At 47.0% G+C, this 20,440-nt stretch overlaps 1 protein-coding gene across 2 annotated transcripts; it reads right to left on the reverse strand.

Moving 5' to 3' along the window:
* Positions 1-90: 90 nt before the first annotated feature.
* LOC129865005 (N-acetylglucosamine-1-phosphotransferase subunits alpha/beta-like) lies at positions 91-19,958 on the reverse strand. 2 transcript variants are annotated; one of them, XM_055937391.1, is made up of 21 exons: positions 19,658-19,958; positions 19,309-19,394; positions 19,042-19,161; positions 18,613-18,663; positions 17,934-18,136; positions 17,659-17,723; positions 17,315-17,449; positions 12,421-12,582; positions 11,937-12,116; positions 11,637-11,807; positions 11,301-11,424; positions 10,978-11,175; positions 9,288-10,453; positions 8,895-9,094; positions 8,326-8,545; positions 8,011-8,124; positions 7,826-7,911; positions 7,467-7,565; positions 6,920-7,087; positions 2,653-2,743; positions 91-1,890 (listed from the first exon to the last, which is right to left on the reverse strand). In XM_055937391.1, the coding sequence occupies exons 1-21, from the start codon at positions 19,787-19,789 to the stop codon at positions 1,819-1,821; spliced, it is 3,843 nt and encodes a 1,280-aa protein (XP_055793366.1). In that variant the 5' UTR covers positions 19,790-19,958; the 3' UTR covers positions 91-1,818. The 2 variants fall into 2 exon arrangements, with proteins under 2 accessions (XP_055793366.1, XP_055793365.1); XM_055937390.1 differs by having other exon boundaries at positions 17,659-18,136.
* Positions 19,959-20,440: the final 482 nt, after the last annotated feature.

Here is a 20,440-nt window from a genome sequence, read left to right on the forward strand (position 1 = left end):
GCCACATGCTCAATTTTAACATGGTATTGTACTGTTCAATACAAGTAAAACATCTTTATACTAACAAAGAAATATTTTCCATTCAAGAAATTCAGTTGCATGACTAAGCGAGTCAGGTTTATTTTTAAATTTGGGATGAGCCAAAGTGATGACTAAACTAAGAATGTGAACTTGACACTTCAAATATGCATACCACCCATTGTAGTAATTCAACCTGGTCTCAGAGCATGTTGTATTCTGTACATAAATCCGTGGCACTCCATTTAGTATGGTATGTATTCATTTGTAGCTAACACTAGCTGGGGTTAGCAAATGAGTTAAAATGCTGAAGTTGTCGATGAGATCCAAACACGCAACCTTTGGGTTGCTAGATGTTCGCATTATACACTCACCTTCCTAATATTTACCTTAAGTAATCTTGCTACGGTTGGTTACATATACTAATGAGTGTCCCCGATTTTCATTTATGTTACATCGAGTCTGAGACCAGGCTGTGTAATTTGGCACACTGCGTACCACAGTACACCAACACTACAAATATTCGGCAATAGTAAGGCAGCAAAATATCATGGTTCTACTGCTGCTGGCAATCATTCACGTTATCATAATTAAGATCACAATGCACCGCTTGTAAACGGAGAGGAGAGCTACCAAATTCAGGCATGGCTCAACAGAGAGACCATAGAATCAGAAAAGAATTGAGGGTCAGTAGTAGAACACTTGTGGAGCTAAATTAACAGTCCGTGGCATTCATAAGGAACGCATTCACTGAACAATACAATCAGATGTTACAGAGCATGCTGAAGAGATCTGAATTTCAGACACTAGCAGAGCTATACGTACAGTTTCCCACAGGGACACATTTTGTGCGGATGGCTGATCGCTGTGTGGTCTACTGTGTGAAACATTCATGATTAAAAAAAAAAAAAGTGTGGCATTTCACCCAGAACCCCATGCCCTTGAAAGAAATCACTTATGACATGTAAATACCAAATCCAACCAAGACATTTAAAAAAGGCAAGCAAGGACAATGGGTAAACAAGGTCATACAGTCTAACTGAAATACTTCAGGCAGCACTCTTTTTAAAATAAGGCACTTGTGTTGAATGTAGACATTGATCAGGAGTGACATGGTGAAACAGGTCAAATGGCATAATTCCTATTATTCTGATTAACCCCTTCCCTCCCCAATCCCTTTTTCCTTCTGTGGAATAAAGGTTAAATTAAAAATAAATTAAAATAGTGTCCAACCTAACCTCTGGAATGCGTCGCAAGGTTACAGCTCTCATGGTTAAGGTGCTGTAAACCCACACCACAGATGGTGTCTCCCGTCAATCGCTTCCAGATCATGGTTTTAACAGTACATCAATCACACTGCCCACACTGACTGGACTGGAGCAGTTTAGCACATAGTTGGCTCAGTCAGTGTCCTTCTCCACAGCCTGGTGTGTTGGTGGCGTGTGGGCGATAAATCCCTCTGGCGTCCCTGGTGGAGGAGAAGAGAAGTGTCTGGCTTCACAGGCTTCTTCCACTGGCACCGCATCACATGACATCACTCCAGCATCTCCCAGCCAGGTGATGCCTGTCAATCATCTTACCCACCACACATGATTGACGTTGTTTACAAGAGTCCCTCTCTCCTTGAGCCATGCTGATGCAATCCCAGATGAGGACGTTCTGAGATATAGGGATAGCCCTCCTCGCTCACCACCTACCCCTGCATGGCCCTCAATTTGAACTCAAGGAGAGAGGTTGAGGGAGGGGATAGGTAGGAGGGTGAATGCAAAGAGGAGGATTAGGACGTTTTTCCCTCGTTCTTCAAACTCGCTCTGGGTTGACATCGTTGCTGACCCTGCGTCTGGGAAACAACTTGCGCTTCAGTAGAATCAGCTGAGGGAAGAAGAAAATACCACAAAGGACTGCGTCACAAAACACGCAAATATTGAAAGACGAGTGAAAAAGAGGGAATTCGACATTACTCTGTCAGCATGTGGCTAGCTCTGAGCGGGAGCTTTTTGCTGTATTTTTCTTGACTTTGAACAGATCAGGGCAACAGCATTTCGGGAGAGTCAACTTAAGTCCTGTAAAGTCACCAAAAGGTGGTTTATTGGTCCAAGCCTGAGCCAATAAACCACAGAGATGTAAACAGCTCTCCAACTTCAAGAGGCAATTTATAAACAAAGCAACTTGATGCCTATGAAAAGGAAGGAGGAGTGGAGTCTTAGGCCTGAGGAGAGGGATGATTCTTAGGACAAAAACAAGACGGCTCCCTCAGATTCCTCCATGTCCCAATGGCCCAGTGCACAGTGTGGATTGCCCATTCCTCCACGGTCGCTCTGGCGATTAACCTTTATTAGGAGAAACATTACCCCGACCCCCTCAGATCTGACAGGTGCCATGATCAACAAAAAAAAACATTCAGCCACCCTCCACTGCTCACGGTCCAACATGGACAGGTTTCAGTCTCATTTCAGTGACGCCATTTCAGTCATTCCAAAGCTCAACCGATAGTGAGGGATACGTGCCCCTGTAGAGCTCCCTTTATGGAGCCCTGGGGCTAACTAAGTGCTAAATCGCAGATCATCAAGCTACAAGTGTGCTGTTTATATTAGCGAGGCGGAAATATACATGACAGTGTAAAGTCCTACTGACCTGCTCTGCAAAGAAGGAGACGACAGTAAAGATCACCAGAGTCACCAATACACAGTGGGTCCAGAACTTCAGCTTGTCCCGATATACTCGCCTGTAAGAGACACAGTAAGACAGCAAAAATAAACAAACAATTTTTGGGCCATCAATGAACGCATGACAAAGCAGATAACTCTCTGAAAGTCATCACTCTCATATTCTGATCCCAGTCTCCAACATGACATTTGATTGGGTGATTGACAGGGTGAAATGTTTTTGGGGAGTATCAATGAATACAAAACAGAAACTCGACGAAGGTCACGACTACCATATTCAGAGTCCAGTCTCAATTATGAAATATTTTAGGCTTGGGTGACAGGGTTAAAGGTCCTGATGAAATGCCTGTGGTTCCAGGGGAGAGGACGAGAGGGCGACAGGGTGACAATGTGACATCGACAGGCATCAGGGGACCTCTGCTACCACCCGCCTGTCACTTCACTAACACCCTTGTGACTCTTGGAGTGGCATGTGTGTGGCTCATACGGGTCTAATTTTAAAGTCTCGGTATCTGGATAGATTCCTCCAGCTCAGACCTGGCGCTATAAGAGCAGGATCCCACTATAACCCCCTTGGATTCCCAGCGATCATTTATGGCAATGCTGAGCACTCGGAGGGGCTGACAGCTAGGATCCTTCATTCTTCTCTTGGAGAATTGGGGAGAGACCTCTGTCTCACATGGCCCTGATACAGTAAGATAACGTATCTGTCCATCGATCATTTAGGACAGATATTACGATTGACAAAGTATCTGTACAGGCATCTTGTATTGTGTGCACATTGTGCTTCTGCACTCCTACCAATTAATGGTATAATGAAAAAAGAATGTAACTAAATGCAGATCACATATTCAACTGATACACTCGAATATATCCTTTCAACTCTAGTATAAACCACCCCAGTCCTACCATTCCCCTCTCTCTCTAGTATAAACCACCCCAGTCCTACCATTCCCCTCTCTCTCTAGTATAAACCACCCCAGTCCTACCATTCCCCTCTCTCTCTAGTATAAACCACCCCAGTCCTACCATTCCCCTCTCTCTCTAGTATAAACCACCCCAGTCCTACCATTCCCCTCTCTCTCTAGTATAAACCACCCCAGTCCTACCATTCCCCTCTCTCTCTAGTATAAACCACCCCAGTCCTACCATTCCCCTCTCTCTCTAGTATAAACCACCCCAGTCCTACCATTCCCCTCTCTCTCTAGTATAAACCCCCCCCAGTCCTACCATTCCCCTCTCTCTCTAGTATAACCCCCCCCCAGTCCTACCATTCCCCTCTCTCTCTAGTATAAACACCCCCAGTCCTACCATTCCCCTCTCTCTCTAGTATAAACCCCCCCCAGTCCTACCATTCTACCTCTCTCTCTAGTATAAACCCCCCCAGTCCTACCATTCCCCTCTCTCTCTAGTATAACCCCCCCCAGTCCTACCATTCCCCTCTCTCTCTAGTATAAACCCCCCCAGTCCTACCATTCCCCTCTCTCTCTAGTATAAACCACCCCAGTCCTACCATTCCCCTCTCTCTCTAGTATAAACCACCCCAGTCCTACCATTCCCCTCTCTCTCTAGTATAAACCACCCCAGTCCTACCATTCCCCTCTCTCTCTAGTATAAACCACCCCAGTCCTACCATTCCCCTCTCTCTCTAGTATAAACCACCCCAGTCCTACCATTCCCCTCTCTCTCTAGTATAAACCACCCCAGTCCTACCATTCCCCTCTCTCTCTAGTATAAACCACCCCAGTCCTACCATTCCCCTCTCTCTCTAGTATAAACCACCCCAGTCCTACCATTCCCCTCTCTCTCTAGTATAAACCACCCCAGTCCTACCATTCCCCTCTCTCTCTAGTATAAACCACCCCAGTCCTACCATTCCCCTCTCTCTCTAGTATAAACCACCCCAGTCCTACCATTCCCCTCTCTCTCTAGTATAAACCCCCCCCAGTCCTACCATTCCCCTCTCTCTCTAGTATAACCCCCCCCCAGTCCTACCATTCCCCTCTCTCTCTAGTATAAACACCCCCAGTCCTACCATTCCCCTCTCTCTCTAGTATAAACCCCCCCCAGTCCTACCATTCTACCTCTCTCTCTAGTATAAACCCCCCCAGTCCTACCATTCCCCTCTCTCTCTAGTATAACCCCCCCCAGTCCTACCATTCCCCTCTCTCTCTAGTATAAACCCCCCCAGTCCTACCATTCCCCTCTCTCTCTAGTATAAACCACCCCAGTCCTACCATTCCCCTCTCTCTCTAGTATAAACCACCCCAGTCCTACCATTCCCCTCTCTCTCTAGTATAAACCACCCCAGTCCTACCATTCCCCTCTCTCTCTAGTATAAACCACCCCAGTCCTACCATTCCCCTCTCTCTCTAGTATAAACCACCCCAGTCCTACCATTCCCCTCTCTCTCTAGTATAAACCACCCCAGTCCTACCATTCCCCTCTCTCTCTAGTATAAACCACCCCAGTCCTACCATTCCCCTCTCTCTCTAGTATAAACCCCCCCCAGTCCTACCATTCCCCTCTCTCTCTAGTATAACCCCCCCCAGTCCTACCATTCCCCTCTCTCTCTAGTATAAACACCCCCAGTCCTACCATTCCCCTCTCTCTCTAGTATAAACCCCCCCCAGTCCTACCATTCTACCTCTCTCTCTAGTATAAACCCCCCCAGTCCTACCATTCCCCTCTCTCTCTAGTATAACCCCCCCCAGTCCTACCATTCCCCTCTCTCTCTAGTATAAACCCCCCCAGTCCTACCATTCCCCTCTCTCTCTAGTATAAACCACCCCAGTCCTACCATTCCCCTCTCTCTCTAGTATAAACCACCCCAGTCCTACCATTCCCCTCTCTCTCTAGTATAAACCACCCCAGTCCTACCATTCCCCTCTCTCTCTAGTATAAACCCCCCCCAGTCCTACCATTCCCCTCTCTCTCTAGTATAAACCCCCCCAGTCCTACCATTCCCCTCTCTCTCTAGTATAAACCCCCCCAGTCCTACCATTCCCCTCTCTCTCTAGTATAAACCTCCCCAGTCCTACCATTCCCCTCTCTCTCTAGTATAAACCACCCCAGTCCTACCATTCCCCTCTCTCTCTAGTATAAACCACCCCAGTCCTACCATTCCCCTCTCTCTCTAGTATAAACCACCCCAGTCCTACCATTCCCCTCTCTCTCTAGTATAACCCCCCCCCCAGTCCTACCATTCCCCTCTCTCTCTAGTATAAACCACCCCAGTCCTACCATTCCCCTCTCTCTCTAGTATAAACCACCCCAGTCCTACCATTCCCCTCTCTCTCTCTCTCTCTGTAGTATAAACCACCCCAGTCCTACCATTCCTCTCTCTCTCTCTAGTATAAACCACCCCAGTCCTACCATTCCTCTCTCTCTCTCTAGTATAAACCACCCCAGTCCTACCATTCCCCTCTAGTATAAACCACCCCGGTCCTACCATTCCCCTCTCTAGAATAAACCACCCCAGTCCTACCATTCCCCTCTAGTATAAACCACCCCGGTACTACCATTCCCCTCTCTCTAGAATAAACCACCCCAGTCCTACCATTCCCCTCTAGTATAAACCACCCCAGTCCTACCATTCCCCTCTCTCTAGTATAAACCACCCCAGTCCTACCATTCCCCTCTCTCTCTAGTATAAACCACCCCAGTCCTACCATTCCCCTCTCTCTAGTATAAACCACCCCAGTCCTACCATTCCCCTCTCTCTCTAGTATAAACCACCCCAGTCCTACCATTCCCCTCTCTCTCTAGTATAACCCCCCCCCCAGTCCTACCATTCCCCTCTAGTATAAACCACCCCGGTCCTACCATTCCCCTCTCTCTAGTATAAACCACCCCGGTACTACCATTCCCCTCTCTCTAGTATAAACCACCCCAGTCCTACCATTCCCCTCTCTCTAGTATAAACCACCCCGGTACTACAATTCCCCTCTCTCTAGTATAAACCACCCCGGTACTACCATTCCCCTCTCTCTAGTATAAACCACCCCGGTACTACCATTCCCCTCTCTCTAGTATAAACCACCCCGGTACTACCATTCCCCTCTAGTATAAACCACCCCAGTCCTACCATTCCCCTCTCTCTAGTATAAACCACCCCAGTCCTACCATTCCCCTCTCTAGTATAAACCACTCCAGTCCTACCATTCCCCTCTCTCTAGTATAAACCACCCCAGTCCTACCATTCCCCTCTCTAGTATAAACCACCCCAGTCCTACCATTCCTGGAGCTCTCCCATGTGGAGGAAGCGGTTGCGGTATTCTCTGGGCAACTCGAACTGGGAGGTCAGGGGGAACATGGACTCATAGAAGTCCCTCAGTACCGCCTTAACAGTCCCTGCGTCTTTATGGCTGTGGTCAATGTTGTCGTTTAGACATATGAACTTCCTGTGAGGAAACACAGTGATGTGGTCAAATCATAATCAACAACATCATGGTCAAATGGTCATATGAAAAGGTAGTATAACAATAAAACAGGAAGAAGTAGTACATATTAATTATGCAGGCACTAGGCTGGACACCTACAGAAAGTACAGAGATAATGATAATGTAAAAAAATTGGGGGGGGTGCTCATCTTTGTTCTGTTACACACAAGTGTGTAATGGAAATGTGTCTTTATATCCCAACTCCCCGAGACACCGGTAGGGAGTGGTGTCAAGGCCAGGGTCACGATTGTACAGCGCCCCTGGACAGATCTTTCACCTCAGCCGCTCCGGTATTCGAACCAGTGATCTTTCAGTTACTGGCCCAACGCTCGAACCTCACCTGGGGTTCTTCCTGATGTCATCCAGCTGGCCCACCACATGGGACACGTTGGTCCGCACCATCTTAAAGGCTATCTCCTCCTCGCCCATTATCTCAAACCTGTCAAAGGAGAGGTTTCCATGTTTACTGTGATCTTAAATAGGATCAGGATATCCGGAGAAAATGTAGGATGGGTGATATATATAGATTAAGTACAGTGGATGATGGTAGAGAACAGGACTTGATTATATCTTTATAGACCCAACCACCCCCTCTTCATAGGACAAAAATAAATGTTTTTACAGCATTTTCATTTGCTGTTACACAGATTTGACATACATAGATTTAAAAAATAATAATAATTTTAGAACAGGACTTACTTGTACTTGTTCTGGTCTTTGAAGGCCTTGTGGATGCGCTCTGTGACGGCGTTACAGTGGACCACCAGACCTTTAGTGACGGGAGGCTGTGGAGTCAAACACATGAATCAGTCTCTGCACCTCAAGTCTACTACAGCTTATAAATGTTGTTTGGCCACAGCACAGAGGCCGTGTAGAGTAGTCACCATGCTGGCTTCGTAGTATGCCTCCTGTGTAGGGCTAACGATATGTAGCTGGGTCAGGTTGGTTGGCAGCGTCTTAGAACAGTTGATCAGCAGCTGCTCCAGACCTGTCAGATCCTGCAACACGCCACACACTAACACATTAACCTCACGGTACCACTGGTTTGAGATCAGCGTTTAAAAACAGGAGTAACCAGGGTCGGTATTCATAAAGTGTCTCAGAGTAGACGTGCCAATCTATGATCCCTTTGGCCTTAGATGATAGACAACATGGACACACGGGGACCTGATCTTCTACACCCAGACTTCTCTACTGACCTGTAGGTTGAGGGGGAGCTCATGGATGCGAGTGGCCAGCGTTCGGATCTCGCGGTCAGAGAGAACGCCGGAGTGGTCCGTGTCGATCTCGTCGAACACCTGCGAGACGTTGAGCGGCTGCAGGGCCGACATCAGGAAGTAGAAGTAGGAGAATGAAAACTGCATGTCCTCTGGGTGACGCACGCGGTGGGACGACGTCAGGTCAAACGCCTGTGGGAATCTGAAAGATGGAGACATTCACATATCAGTTTGTTCAGCAACGCCAGGTAGCCTAGTGGTTAGAGCGTTGGACTAGTAACCAAAAGGTTGCAAGATCGAATCTCCGAGCTCACAAGGTAAAAATCTGTCGTTCTGCCCCTGAACAAGGCAGTTAACCCACTGCTCCTAGACCGTCATTGAAAATAAGAATTTGTTCTTAACTGACTTGCCTAGTAAAATAAAAAAACAAATTCACTTTAACGAGGTAAATAAATGAGTGCTCCTGTTAGACAAGCACTCACAACAGATACTTCGGTCTTCTATATTACTAACCCAGTATTTCCCATATGACATAATTTCCTGCTACTCACATGTCCTGGAGCTCCTGCATGATGAGCCTGTCGATCATGTGGGGCATGTGGGCAGGGACCTTGCGGGAGGTGAAGCCAAACTGGCCGTTGAGTAGCTTGTTGACGTAGCGGAGGGAGTCGGCGAAGGTGTCCTGCAGCTTCCGGCCAGCGGCGGCGCTGTCTGCCTGGTACGCCAGCTCTCCCTCCAGACGCTCCTCCTCCTATAGGAGCCATAGAAAGAGCCAGAAAGCAATAAGCGAATACACAATTAACATTCTGATCAAATTCAGATAACATTCAGATTCCCATTTGGAATATTAAAAGTTTAACCGTTTCTGAGTAAAGTGTTTGCGATTCAATCCAATGCACGGTTGTTCTCGATTCTGACATTATTACAACCCAAGCCCAGCTCACCTCCAGTAGGTCCTGGAAGTAATTCCGTCTCTCCCAGGGCAGGAAGCCTCTGTCTGAGGAGGTGTAGTGCTGCAGCTTCCTGCCCACAGGAACCCCCCGGGAGCCCTCTGCTCCTTCCTTCGGCCCCTTCTCGGCCCCTGCCTGCTGCGATTGACCCTCTGAGCCCTTGGCTTTGGACATGCTGCCCACCAGGGTGCTCAGCAGCTTGGAGGACGGTGGAGGTTTCTCTGTGTGGGTGGTGTCCTGGGCTTTAGCGGCTTTCGGAAACTCACCATCCACTAGAACTGGGATGGGGGTTGATGGAGTCTTTTGTGCTTTCTGTTTCTCACCAACGATGCTCGACTTGGGCACCTCTGGTGCCTCGGTTCCCTCTGGCTCTTTGGTCTTCTCTGCGCCGTTTCTTTCTGGACTGTGTTGTGCTACTGAGTTAGCCTTCACTAGCTGTGGTGCGTCTGCCTCTCTCCTCACCACATGTCCTACTAGGTTTTTAAAAGGGTTGTCCTGGGGTTTGATCTGGTCAGCTGGTGTTAACCTGGGGCCCCGATTGGCCAGAGCCTTGTACGGCCCCAGCAGTATAGCCTTGGTGAGGTTATAACCTTTCATAGTGATGTCACCCACCAGGAGCTTTCCTTGCAGCCTCTGAAGCTCACTCTGCAAGGCCGCCGGTAGCAGGGACACGTTCAGCGCAGGCACCTCCACGATCACCTCATTTTCCCCAGGTGGCATCTTCAGGACTCGGGGACCTTGTTTCTCCAGAGGGACATCATCGAAAGGGACCTCAGGCTCTGCGGTGGCGGTGGTGGGCTTGGCCTCTTTGGATCCATCTTTGTGGAGTGGGTCGGACACGGACACATTGGGCTGGGGGAGCTGGCGGGTGTCCACAGCCACGCTGAAGGTCAGGAAGAACTCCTTGTCGTCATCCCCTCGGACAGTGAGGTTGTAGTGGATCAGTGAGGCATTGTGGCCCGAGTGGAGGAGCAGGTGGACCGTCTTCCATTTATTGGCCACCGAGGTATGGCGCACGGCCGGATTGTCGCTGACCTGGGCCTCGGTCACCCGGCGAGCCACGCCTGCAAAGCTGATGTATGGCCTGGTCACACCCACCGGCAGGGTGTACAAGGTCCTGTTCTTCAGCAGGGTGACGCTGTAGAGCTGGTTAAAGTGATCTACAACACACACACGATGCAGGATTATCACTGCTCTTCCACCTCACTGGATGAGCTAACGTGACCAGTCCAGGAAAAACACTTGGCCGACATTCTGCACATTTTCTCATCAATGAAACATTAGATCTTAGAGTCTTCTCTTCACAAAAGTAGAATCTGTTACGAACAAATTGCAATAAGTTTTGTAGACTTGACACTGTGCCAAAGTTTTTTTATTTATTACGTTGTTTAAAAGGAGTGCAAGGGCGAATTGAGTTATTGTACATGCACACTTCACAGAGTAGGCGTTCCATCATGGAAAATATGTAAATACATGTTAAAACACGCAAATAGGATCTGGCTAGCTCGTGCTTGGCACTGCCCATCTCTTTGCTTGTTCTGCCCACTGTGCTCATTTTCTCCCATTGTAAACGGCACATAACGTATCTTGGGTTAGTTATCAATATCTTTGCTATAAATAAAGCACAGAGTTTGAGGTCAGGTGATAAAGAAAAACTCCTGGCCCTACTTCAGATCACACTCACCTTGTCCACAGTCGCCCACGTCGAAGCCACAGGAGAGCACGTTGCAGGCCTGGTCGCAGAACTTGTCTGCCAGCCAGGAGTTGGCACAGCCTTGGTTACAGCTGGACACGCCCCCGATGCCACCTAGACCTCCTGCAAACTGCCAGGGCTGATTGCCCACTCCACCCACACCGGTCCCAAACCGGCTGCCCCCAGCTCCTGTGTGGTGGGATGGAGAAGAGGAAGAATATCAAGCTCAGTGAACGACGAGTTGTCACGGAGGAGAGAAGGGGAGAAGGAGAAGAGGCAGACTGGTACAGGGAGAGATAAGGAGTGATTGTCACCCAGGCAGTCGCCACCATCCCAGTCACAGGCGGAGTTGTTGCAGGCCTTGTCACAGTAGCCATCTTTGATCCAGGAGCCTGGACAACCTTCAGCACAGTTAGGGACCGGCCAGGTGAGGTACACCTGTAGGGAGAGAGGACAGGTGAGCTACAGTAGGGATGTTAAGACAATATTACAATACACAAAATAGCAGAACTATTCACCAAAACATAACTCAATCTCATGCTAGCGAGATATTTATATGAAATGATTAAGAGTCTACATTAGCACAAACTTGAGCTAGTGAGCTAAATTCAAGACCGTGCATCTAGTAACACTTGAAGTTAGACCCGGACCTTCTGTCCATTGGAGTGACTGAAGAAGTCGTCAGGCCACACGTCCTTCCCGAACATGACATCGTCATTGAGGTAGATGAACTTCTGAGACAGGCCTGGGATTCGGTGGATGTGGGTCTCAATGGCAGGGGAACTGAAGGTGGGCAGGTGGGTGTGGTTCTGGAAGACATCCTACACAGGAGAGACCATCATATTTCCTAACTAAAGGCCCAGAATTATTTCTGTTCCGGTCACAACATCCCTTATTTTCTGTTATTGTCAACAATCATGTGAGAGTAGTACTGTAGGTCTCAGGTGTACCTGGTGTGTTACCACAGTGATGCGGGGGTTGTCCAGGTTCAGCCAGGAGGGGATCTGCCCATTGGTCACGATGAAGATGTGCCGCACCCAGGGGGCGTGTCTCTCCACCGAGCGCAACGAATAGCGCAGCTCCTCGTTGTCCTCGAAGCGACTGGCCGAGACATCCTCGTCCTGTTTGGACTAGGGGGGGCAGAGAGCAGAGCAGAGTGGTCTGAGACATGCTTTTACTATGCTCTGAAAAGAGACCAATCCAAAATGTTAGCACTACAAAGTCATTGTATTTTATCCTCACGGTCGAATAGGTAGAAAACAATGGAAGTTCTCCGTCCAGCAGTTTAGTTTCACTCAGTGATACCTACTACACCATGAATGGACAGTGGAACTGCATTAAACAAGAGTTAGAGCTCCTCTTTACCTTGACATACACTGTTGATCTTCCCTGATAGATAGTGAGTGACGGGACAGAGGCAGAGTGAGGTTTTACCTGTGTGATGGCAGTCAGGTCCCAGAAAAGATAAGCAGCGCTGATGGTCAGCTCTTTCCCATCCAGGGTCAGGTTCTTTTTGGCCTGCTGGGTCAGGTCAGTAAAGTCCTGAGGGCTGTTCAGATGGAGCAGGGCGATACTGGCCTCCGTATACAGCTGGAACTATGGGAGAGAGAGAGAGAGAGACAGAAACACAAACATGGCAGTGTGGCACCAGAGACAGCAGATGCTACTCAGCATAGCAGCGCCATGAGAAAACAATTCAAATATCACAGCCTTTATCTGGAGCCAAGGACACAACCTCCACAACAAGACAAACAGACATCAAGCCAGATATATTTTTATGAACCACTTTGGACATAGTGGCCATGTCAAAGGTTATATGACGCGGGGCCTAAAATCTATTATTGTGACTTCGGTCACCGCTCCTGTCCCTGGGAAGAATTCCGTGTGACAGGTATGACAAAGCCACCACACGACAGGTGCATACACAGACTACTAGGCTGAACGTGAGCTGGGTTCAAAGCAATTTGATTTTGATGTTGACCTATAACCTCTGACCCGTGGCCAGTTAAAAGGATGGACCACATCAAAGCAGAGGACTCGTCACCACCAACCACTGTACCCTTCAAGAGAGAATACCCCACTGTCATGCCTGTGTGGATAATATCCCACAGCCATAACTGTGTGGATATGGGAACGAGAGTGAGTGTGAGCGAGTGTGCGTGTGTGGCAGGGAGGGAGGGAGGGTTCGAAGGAAGGAAAGAGTGTGGGGGGGGGGGGTCTTGGAAAGTTCTGTGGTGTCATTTCTGTGTGGGGGAGCTGGTATTGATCTCAGGGTTGGAATGGAAGGCATGGCTCGGTATCCTTGCATGTGCATGTGTCATCTCAGTCGTTGTGTACGTGTCATCTCAGTCGTTGTGTACGTGTCATCTCAGTCGTTGTGTACGTGTCATCTCAGTCGTTGTGTACGTGTCATCTCAGTCGTTGCCTCATGACCATCGATCCCGACTCCCTCATCTCCTTAGTCCCTAGCCTTCCAGACAACCCACAAACCACTGAGCCAGAACCCAAACACCTTACTACTGCAAGTCTCCCTCTCAGCCATTGACATGCTTTTTCTCTGCTCCTGTTGTTATATAAATCCCTAAGATGAGGCAGGGACAGCCAACTGGAGATCACATTTCCATTTTTATTAGCCCCTTTTATAGGAGCTGTTAACACACAGCGCCATGTGTTTGTACAAGTGCACGCACACACCTCCATGTCACGGTAACACAAAAACAATAGTAAACATGGCTTTATATAGCTTTACTAGGAAAGGCATTGGCTATTGGCGGTAACATCAACATTCTCGTCCACATCTGCCTGTCAGCAGCCCATCAAAAGACGCAGGCGTTTAGTTGAAGTATTTAAGGTCACGTCATACCCGTTATCATGAGCCAATGTCAATAGTGACCAGAGGATCCAAACATCAGCTGTTCTTCCTACTCCTGACATTTTAAACTATTTTATTACCGTTTAAAAACGTCATTAGTCAGTTGAGACAAAGGTGTATACGTACAAACCACAAATACACTAAAACCTTGAACCACATGCTCTGGAAGCAAAAAGCTGAAGCCTAAATATAGCTAATCTGGGTAGCCCAAACCAAATATTGTGTGTATCACAAGAGTCTAACACACACCAGAGCCTAGTAAATATTTTACCATGTGCGTGAACACATGGTAAAATATTTCCACACAACTAAAAAGAGTCCGAGCAAGACGTCACAGTAGTGTTGAGTGAGGGGGGAGGCTTCATAATGTCATAGGATCATCGATCCATCACCCCCCAGGTCTCAGACTCTACAGCAGGGATCATCAACTAGATTCAGCTGATTTTGTTCTTGGGAGGATGGCTGGCGGGCCAAAACATAATTACAAATTATTTGTAGACTGCAAATTGAAGAAGCCCAAACAGATGTAATATTTGACTAAAACATCATTATAAACCTTGCTTGCGTTTGTATACGATCACGTGTCTCTATTAAGCATGGGAATACTTGGGAACAAGTTTTCCCAAATTAAAAACACTTGGAGTTCATTTCCTGGTGTTTTAACAGTATTTTCTGTCCAAAAAATTCTTTAAAAATATATAATATTTTGGAGGCCGTCAGTTGGGAAACACTGGTCTACAATATAACCAGGGGTCATTCCAGTCATATGATGGAGGCCAGTGAGGTGAACAGGGAAATGATGCGTCTATGGATTCCTCGTGGCCTGGCTCGTCTAGCGATAATGCCGCTAGCTCCTGACACACGTCTTCAATATCAGCATGGGTTTGAATCCAGTCTACTGCCCTTTGATACAATCCCTCTCCATCTTTCCCCACGGTCATTATCTTGCACTATCTGTTCAATACAAATCTGAAATACCTAAAAAGGATATACATAAACAAAAAATGTAAGGATTTCCCACCAAAATAGTACTACTGTGTGACTATCATGGCTTTGAATGTAGCTATACTTTACTGCTTCTATTTATTTACTATTTTAGTCTATTCCCTACAGACACACTAGCTGCGCATTCTAACCTCGAGGACATAAACAATAGGCTATCCTATACAAGTTAGCTTTAAATTAATAACACACAACACGTGTGAATGACAACATGCCAGTTAGAGGAACACACAAACGGAGGGCAGTATTTTCTAGGTGACAGTGTGAGCAGATGGGGGTCGTGGGGCAGCTTTCATCACCATTGCACTCAGTTTAACACCGTCTATAAATACTGTCTGTCTCTCAGCACCACCACCCTGCCCATCCCTCTCTCCCCCTCAGTCTCTCTGCATTCTGCCCATCCCTCTCCCTCCATCTCTGCATTCTACCCATCCCCCTCTCTCGCTCTCTCTCTCTGCATTCTGCCCATCCCTCTCCCTCCATCTCTGCATTCTACCCATCCCCCTCTCCCTCTCTCTCTCTGCATTCTGCTCATCCCTCTTCACAGAATCGGCCCGACAGCACCAGCAAGACCTCTGAAACTGGATCCCTGCATTGTGCTACTGACAGACGGATGGACCCCATCCCCACCACCCACCCAGCCTTCCGGAACCTCCTGTCCCCATACACTCTGCTTATAAAGGCTACCTCACCTGTGAGGGCTGTAGAAAGGTCTATGTGAGACAGAGGGAGTGAGTGGGTGGAATATAAAGAGAAAACAGAGGGGGATAGAGAAGGGAAGGTCAGTAAAATCCTGGTGACCTTTCAGTATGCTGCCTGCCACCACGCCACCCAAAACAGTTGTTCTAATGTTAACCCCCTTGGCTGCTCCCCAAGATAAGGTTTCACCCTAATACCCTTCTGTTGTCACATGACCCCCGACGAGACAGAGAGAGAGAGAAACAGAAAAGAGAAGGAGAGAGGCAGTAGGAGGTGGATAAGGAGAGCTCACTGTAGTCATGAGGAGTCTGCAGATCACAGACACTTTCTGTTGTAGTGTAGGTTGACCAAGACCTTTTGTATTCATACTGTTTATTATTGTCCCAGCAGCACCAGAGTGACCATTTCGGATGTGCATTAGGCTGTTCAATTCCATACAGACAAAAGTACTTTTATGGATAGAATGTGACATGTGGGCCCAGTGTTATTAGAAAAGGCTAATATACACTGAGGGTACAAAAACATTAGGAACATCTGCTCTTTCCATGAGAGACTGACCAGGTGAATCCAGGTGAAAGCTATGATCCCTTATTGATGTCACTTCTTAAATCCACTTCAATCAGTGTAGATGAAGGGGAGAAGACAGGTTAAAGGATTTTTAAGCCTCGAGACAATTGAGACATTGAATTGTCTCAACAAAAGATTTAAGTGCCTTTGAACAGGGTATGGTAGTAGGTGCCATGCGCACCAGTTTGAGAGTGTCAAGAACTGCAATGCTGCTGGGTGTTTCACGCTCAACAGTTTCCCATGTGTATCAACAATAGTTCACCACCCAAAGAACATCCAGCCAACTTGACAACTGTGGGAAGCACTGTTGAGTCCATGTCGAGTCCATGCCCCAACTGATAGGCTGTTCTGAGTGCAAAGGGAAGTGCAACTCAACATTTGGAAGGTGTTCCTAATGTTTTGTACACTCAGTGTAGCTTTGTATGGATATAGTCTAACAATGCCTGCAGTGAGACAGAACTACAGTACAGTCTTTTTTTAAAGTACAGTTAACCATCACTGCATTGTTTTATTTTATTATCTCAGAGTAATCTGGCTTGTTACTGGCATTCCTCTTCCCGAAATATCTCAGAGTTCTGATTAGAGAAAATGATTAGATAGACAATCCGTGGCCAAACTGAACCAGGGCTCTTTACTACCATAATATCTGTTTAAAATAGATGGAGACCTCTTCTGCTTAAGTGTTATTACTTATTTAATTCGGTATAATTATATTGTTTAAGGTCTGTGGTTATGGCAGACAGACAGTGTCTATGTTCAGTTTGAACACAATAGATTCTGTCTGGATCCTGTCTGATATACAAACGGTTGGAGCACGGCAATGACTAGCCTAACTTTCAAGTCCTGATTCTGAGGTACAGCAAGGGTGACATCTTGTGGCTATATGAATATAGTTACATATTGTATCTTATATTAATATATCCTGGAATTGTATACTCTTTTTTACTAAAATCTGCATTTCTCTTTAAATGTAAATAAAATATGTTGTGGCATATCTGTGCCTGGTTAAGAAAACAACAAATGTGTTCATATGATAAAATGCCATACAGTATTTTGTGAAACACTGCCCTCTAGTGAAATAACAGATACAGCTCCCTGTCTAAAATAAATACAGAATTTGACTTAGCACTGTGTTTTCTTGATAGATTATGCCATTTGTTTTCCTTTTTCCATCCAGGTTAGTCTTACCTGTTTGATCTTGCCAGTGACAACAGATGGCAGTTTGACTCTGAGCTGCTCTGTCTCCTTGAAGGATGCTGGGAAGCCACTGAGGTAGGCCAGGCTCTGCATGCGGACCAGACCTGGTGCTTCCTTATCTGTGGTCTACAGGAGGAACAACAGCACAGTAGCTAATCGTTACCATATGACTGTGTGTCCATTTGCTTATTCATCCTTAAGTAAGGACCAGTGCATCCAAGTGGGGTAAATGCTCAATCATATAACTGTGCTGGAAACAGAAAGGTCTTAGAAGTGTTAATTGCGTCTGGTGCAATAGAACTTCTAATAGCAGACTACAGAGTCAGGTAACTCACCAGGTAACATCTAGAGACAGAGCGCTTCAGAGCCTCACGGGGTGCGTCTGTGTAGGCCTTGTCCGCTATGGGAGGGAGGGAGGGGGAGAACAGAGAGCCATACAGAGAGACCCATACAGAGAGAGCCATACAGAGAGAGCCATACAGAGAGAGCGAGAGATTTTGCTGTGATGACATGATTGGTGTTCTCGTACTGAGTGGGAAGCAGAATTGTGAAGTGAAATAGCATGTGTGTAGAGTGCCAGTTGGGAGTGTTTCTTTCAATGACTCTTTACCATCAGCCTGAGAGTGAAAGATGACCACAGACACTGTGGTGGAGGGGTGGAGGGGCTTGGCCACTTGCAGCAGCAGCTTGGCGGCGGAAAAGGAGGGCGAGAGCGATGGCAGCTCCTTCAGAGTGACGTTGGCTGGCAGAGCCGGGTCCAGGGCTAGCATGGGCGCTATGATACAATGGGACAGCAGACATTCTGGCTTCACACTGCAAACAGAAACACAGACATAGAAAGAGAAAGACAAAAGGTCACAAAACATCAAGATGGTGTCCACAACTCCAATCCAACATCACTACTTCTATCAAACCACTATGGCTCGTGCAAAACCCTCCTCTGTCTTGCTGCAGTTTGTACCACTTGCACAAGGCTTCCTTTGTGCTGTGGTTGCATCTCACGCCTTAATGTCTGTGGTCATAAGCCACCTGTTGTTGCAGATTGGTCGACAACACTGAGACCCATTCTCACAAACACTCAGTTGAGAGACAAACAGGAAATACCAGCAATGATGTCAAAACCCTTGATCTAAGACAACCGTAGTTTGTGTCTCAATAAGATGGTTCATCATCAACTCCCTGCCCTTAGAGTTTGGAAGCATCCATATTGAGCTAGATATGTAAAGAACCTGTGTGAAAACCACAGTAAATCTACAGTAATGTACAGGTGTTTCTATCTTATCACTCACCGGTCCTTCGGCAATTCAGTCGGATCACTTGCATTCTTCCCCAGCCGTTCCCTATGGTGATAAACAGTCCAGAAAGTCACTGATCCATTAACCATCCATTAACGCATGGAATGTTTTGTTGGGGAATGTTCTAGTACTGTGATTGGAAATCGACCTTTGAGCTAACAGAATCTCCCTCTGGCAATATTAGTAAACTACATATTTGGTCCCCTAATCTACACAACAGGGCGAATGGGAACGATTAAATCATCTAATGTGAATAAGTACCCGCTTTCTTTACGTGCTAAAGACATTCAGCGGACCACAGTAACCCTCTCTCCGTCATCCATTTACCAAAACAAATATGTTCAGCTTGCATTCACGCAATACTATTTCTGTAGCCGAACGTGTGTGACGTGTAACTGAAGTCCCGGTGACCATGTGCAGTACCTCAGTGTTCTCTGCTCTTCCTTCAGCTGCTCTCTCACACCACGTAGCTGCTTCATCAGGTCGGTGTCCGTGCCATTCACCCAGGTGTACACCACATCTATGGGCATGGGCTGGCACAGCCTACAGCGGCACAACACCATAGAGAAGGTACACATCCATTTCAAATCAGTAAACAGACAAAAGGAAGGATATGGAGTAGTGAATTGAGACAGTGAAACACTGGTTATCCCTGTAGTGGATAGAACATGGGCAGGGAGGGTTACTCACCGAGTCTGGAATGATTTCCCAGCTACATTGTCTCTATACGAGTCAAACAGTACATGGTACTGATCCCTACTCCACTCTACCACCACCTACACACAGGGAGGGGGATGATATTATTAACCACTGAATGTATTGTATACTTCAACATAACCAGCCAGAACAGGCCGTGCCTTACTTAACTTAGTGTAACGTCTCACACACCACACACCACACACCACACACCACACACCACACACACACACACACACACACACACACACACACACACACACACACACACACACCACACACGTTAACTGCTGCATCATTGCGTTTGACAAGGGTTAGCTTGTTAGCTAGCTAAGCTACTTACTTCTCCAAACTGGAAGGCAGAGACCATCATGAGGACTATCCCTCCAAAGCAGAGGTACAGTCCATAGCGATGGGACAGACAGGTGTAGGTCTGTCTCTGCAAGAGTTTCAGTACTGAATTGATTATCACCATGGTTCTCCTTTGCAATCCATATCTCTTCAGTCATTCACCGAAGACGCAGGAGCATATCGGAGTTAATATAAAATAAACAATACAAAACGAAAGATGTCTTCTTTGTCACATGACACCTAGCAAAATTGTCAAAGCACATAACCAAACATTGCACTTCCTTTATGGTGATGATGCGCCTTGACTCAAATGTTCCGGGTGCTGCTTTAAAAAAAACTCTAAAGCGCCCTCTATCGACTAGGAGGAGTTGTGCTATACATTGTCCTATGCATAGAAATACACTGAATATACCAAACATTAGGAACACCTTCCTAATATTGAGTTTCTTTCCCCATTTGCCCTCAGAACAACCTCAATTAATCAGGGCATGGACTATTTTATTTATTGTTATTTATTTTATCAGTTTAAGTTGACTGAGAACACATTCTCATTCACAGCAACAACCTGGGGTATGTAACAGGGGAGAGGAGTGGGGATGAATGAGCCAATTGAAAGCTGCGATGATTAGGTGGCCATGATGGTACGAGGGCTAGAGAGGGGAATTTAGCAGCCACAGAGAGTCAGGACACCCGTTTAATGTCCCAACCCGAAAGACGGCACCCTACACAGGGCAATGTCCCCAATCACTGCCATGGGGCATTGGGATATTATCTT

Source organism: Salvelinus fontinalis, chromosome 11 (genome assembly GCF_029448725.1).
Source record: "Salvelinus fontinalis isolate EN_2023a chromosome 11, ASM2944872v1, whole genome shotgun sequence".
NCBI classification, from domain to species: Eukaryota; Metazoa; Chordata; class Actinopteri; order Salmoniformes; family Salmonidae; genus Salvelinus; species Salvelinus fontinalis.

Bases quoted from the DNA above. Each gene is read 5' to 3' on its own strand.
- LOC129865005 (XM_055937390.1), bottom strand. From the start codon at position 19,789: ATGGTGATAATCAATTCAGTACTGAAACTCTTGCAGAGACAGACCTAC. The intron at 18,137-18,612 runs GTGAGTGATAAG...TTCTGTTTGCAG, and splicing joins ACTGAATTGCCGAAGGACCG to TGTGAAGCCAGAATGTCTGC. The intron at 17,450-17,658 runs GTGAGTTACCTG...TTCCTCCTGTAG, and splicing joins CTGTCTCTAGATGTTACCTG to ACCACAGATAAGGAAGCACC.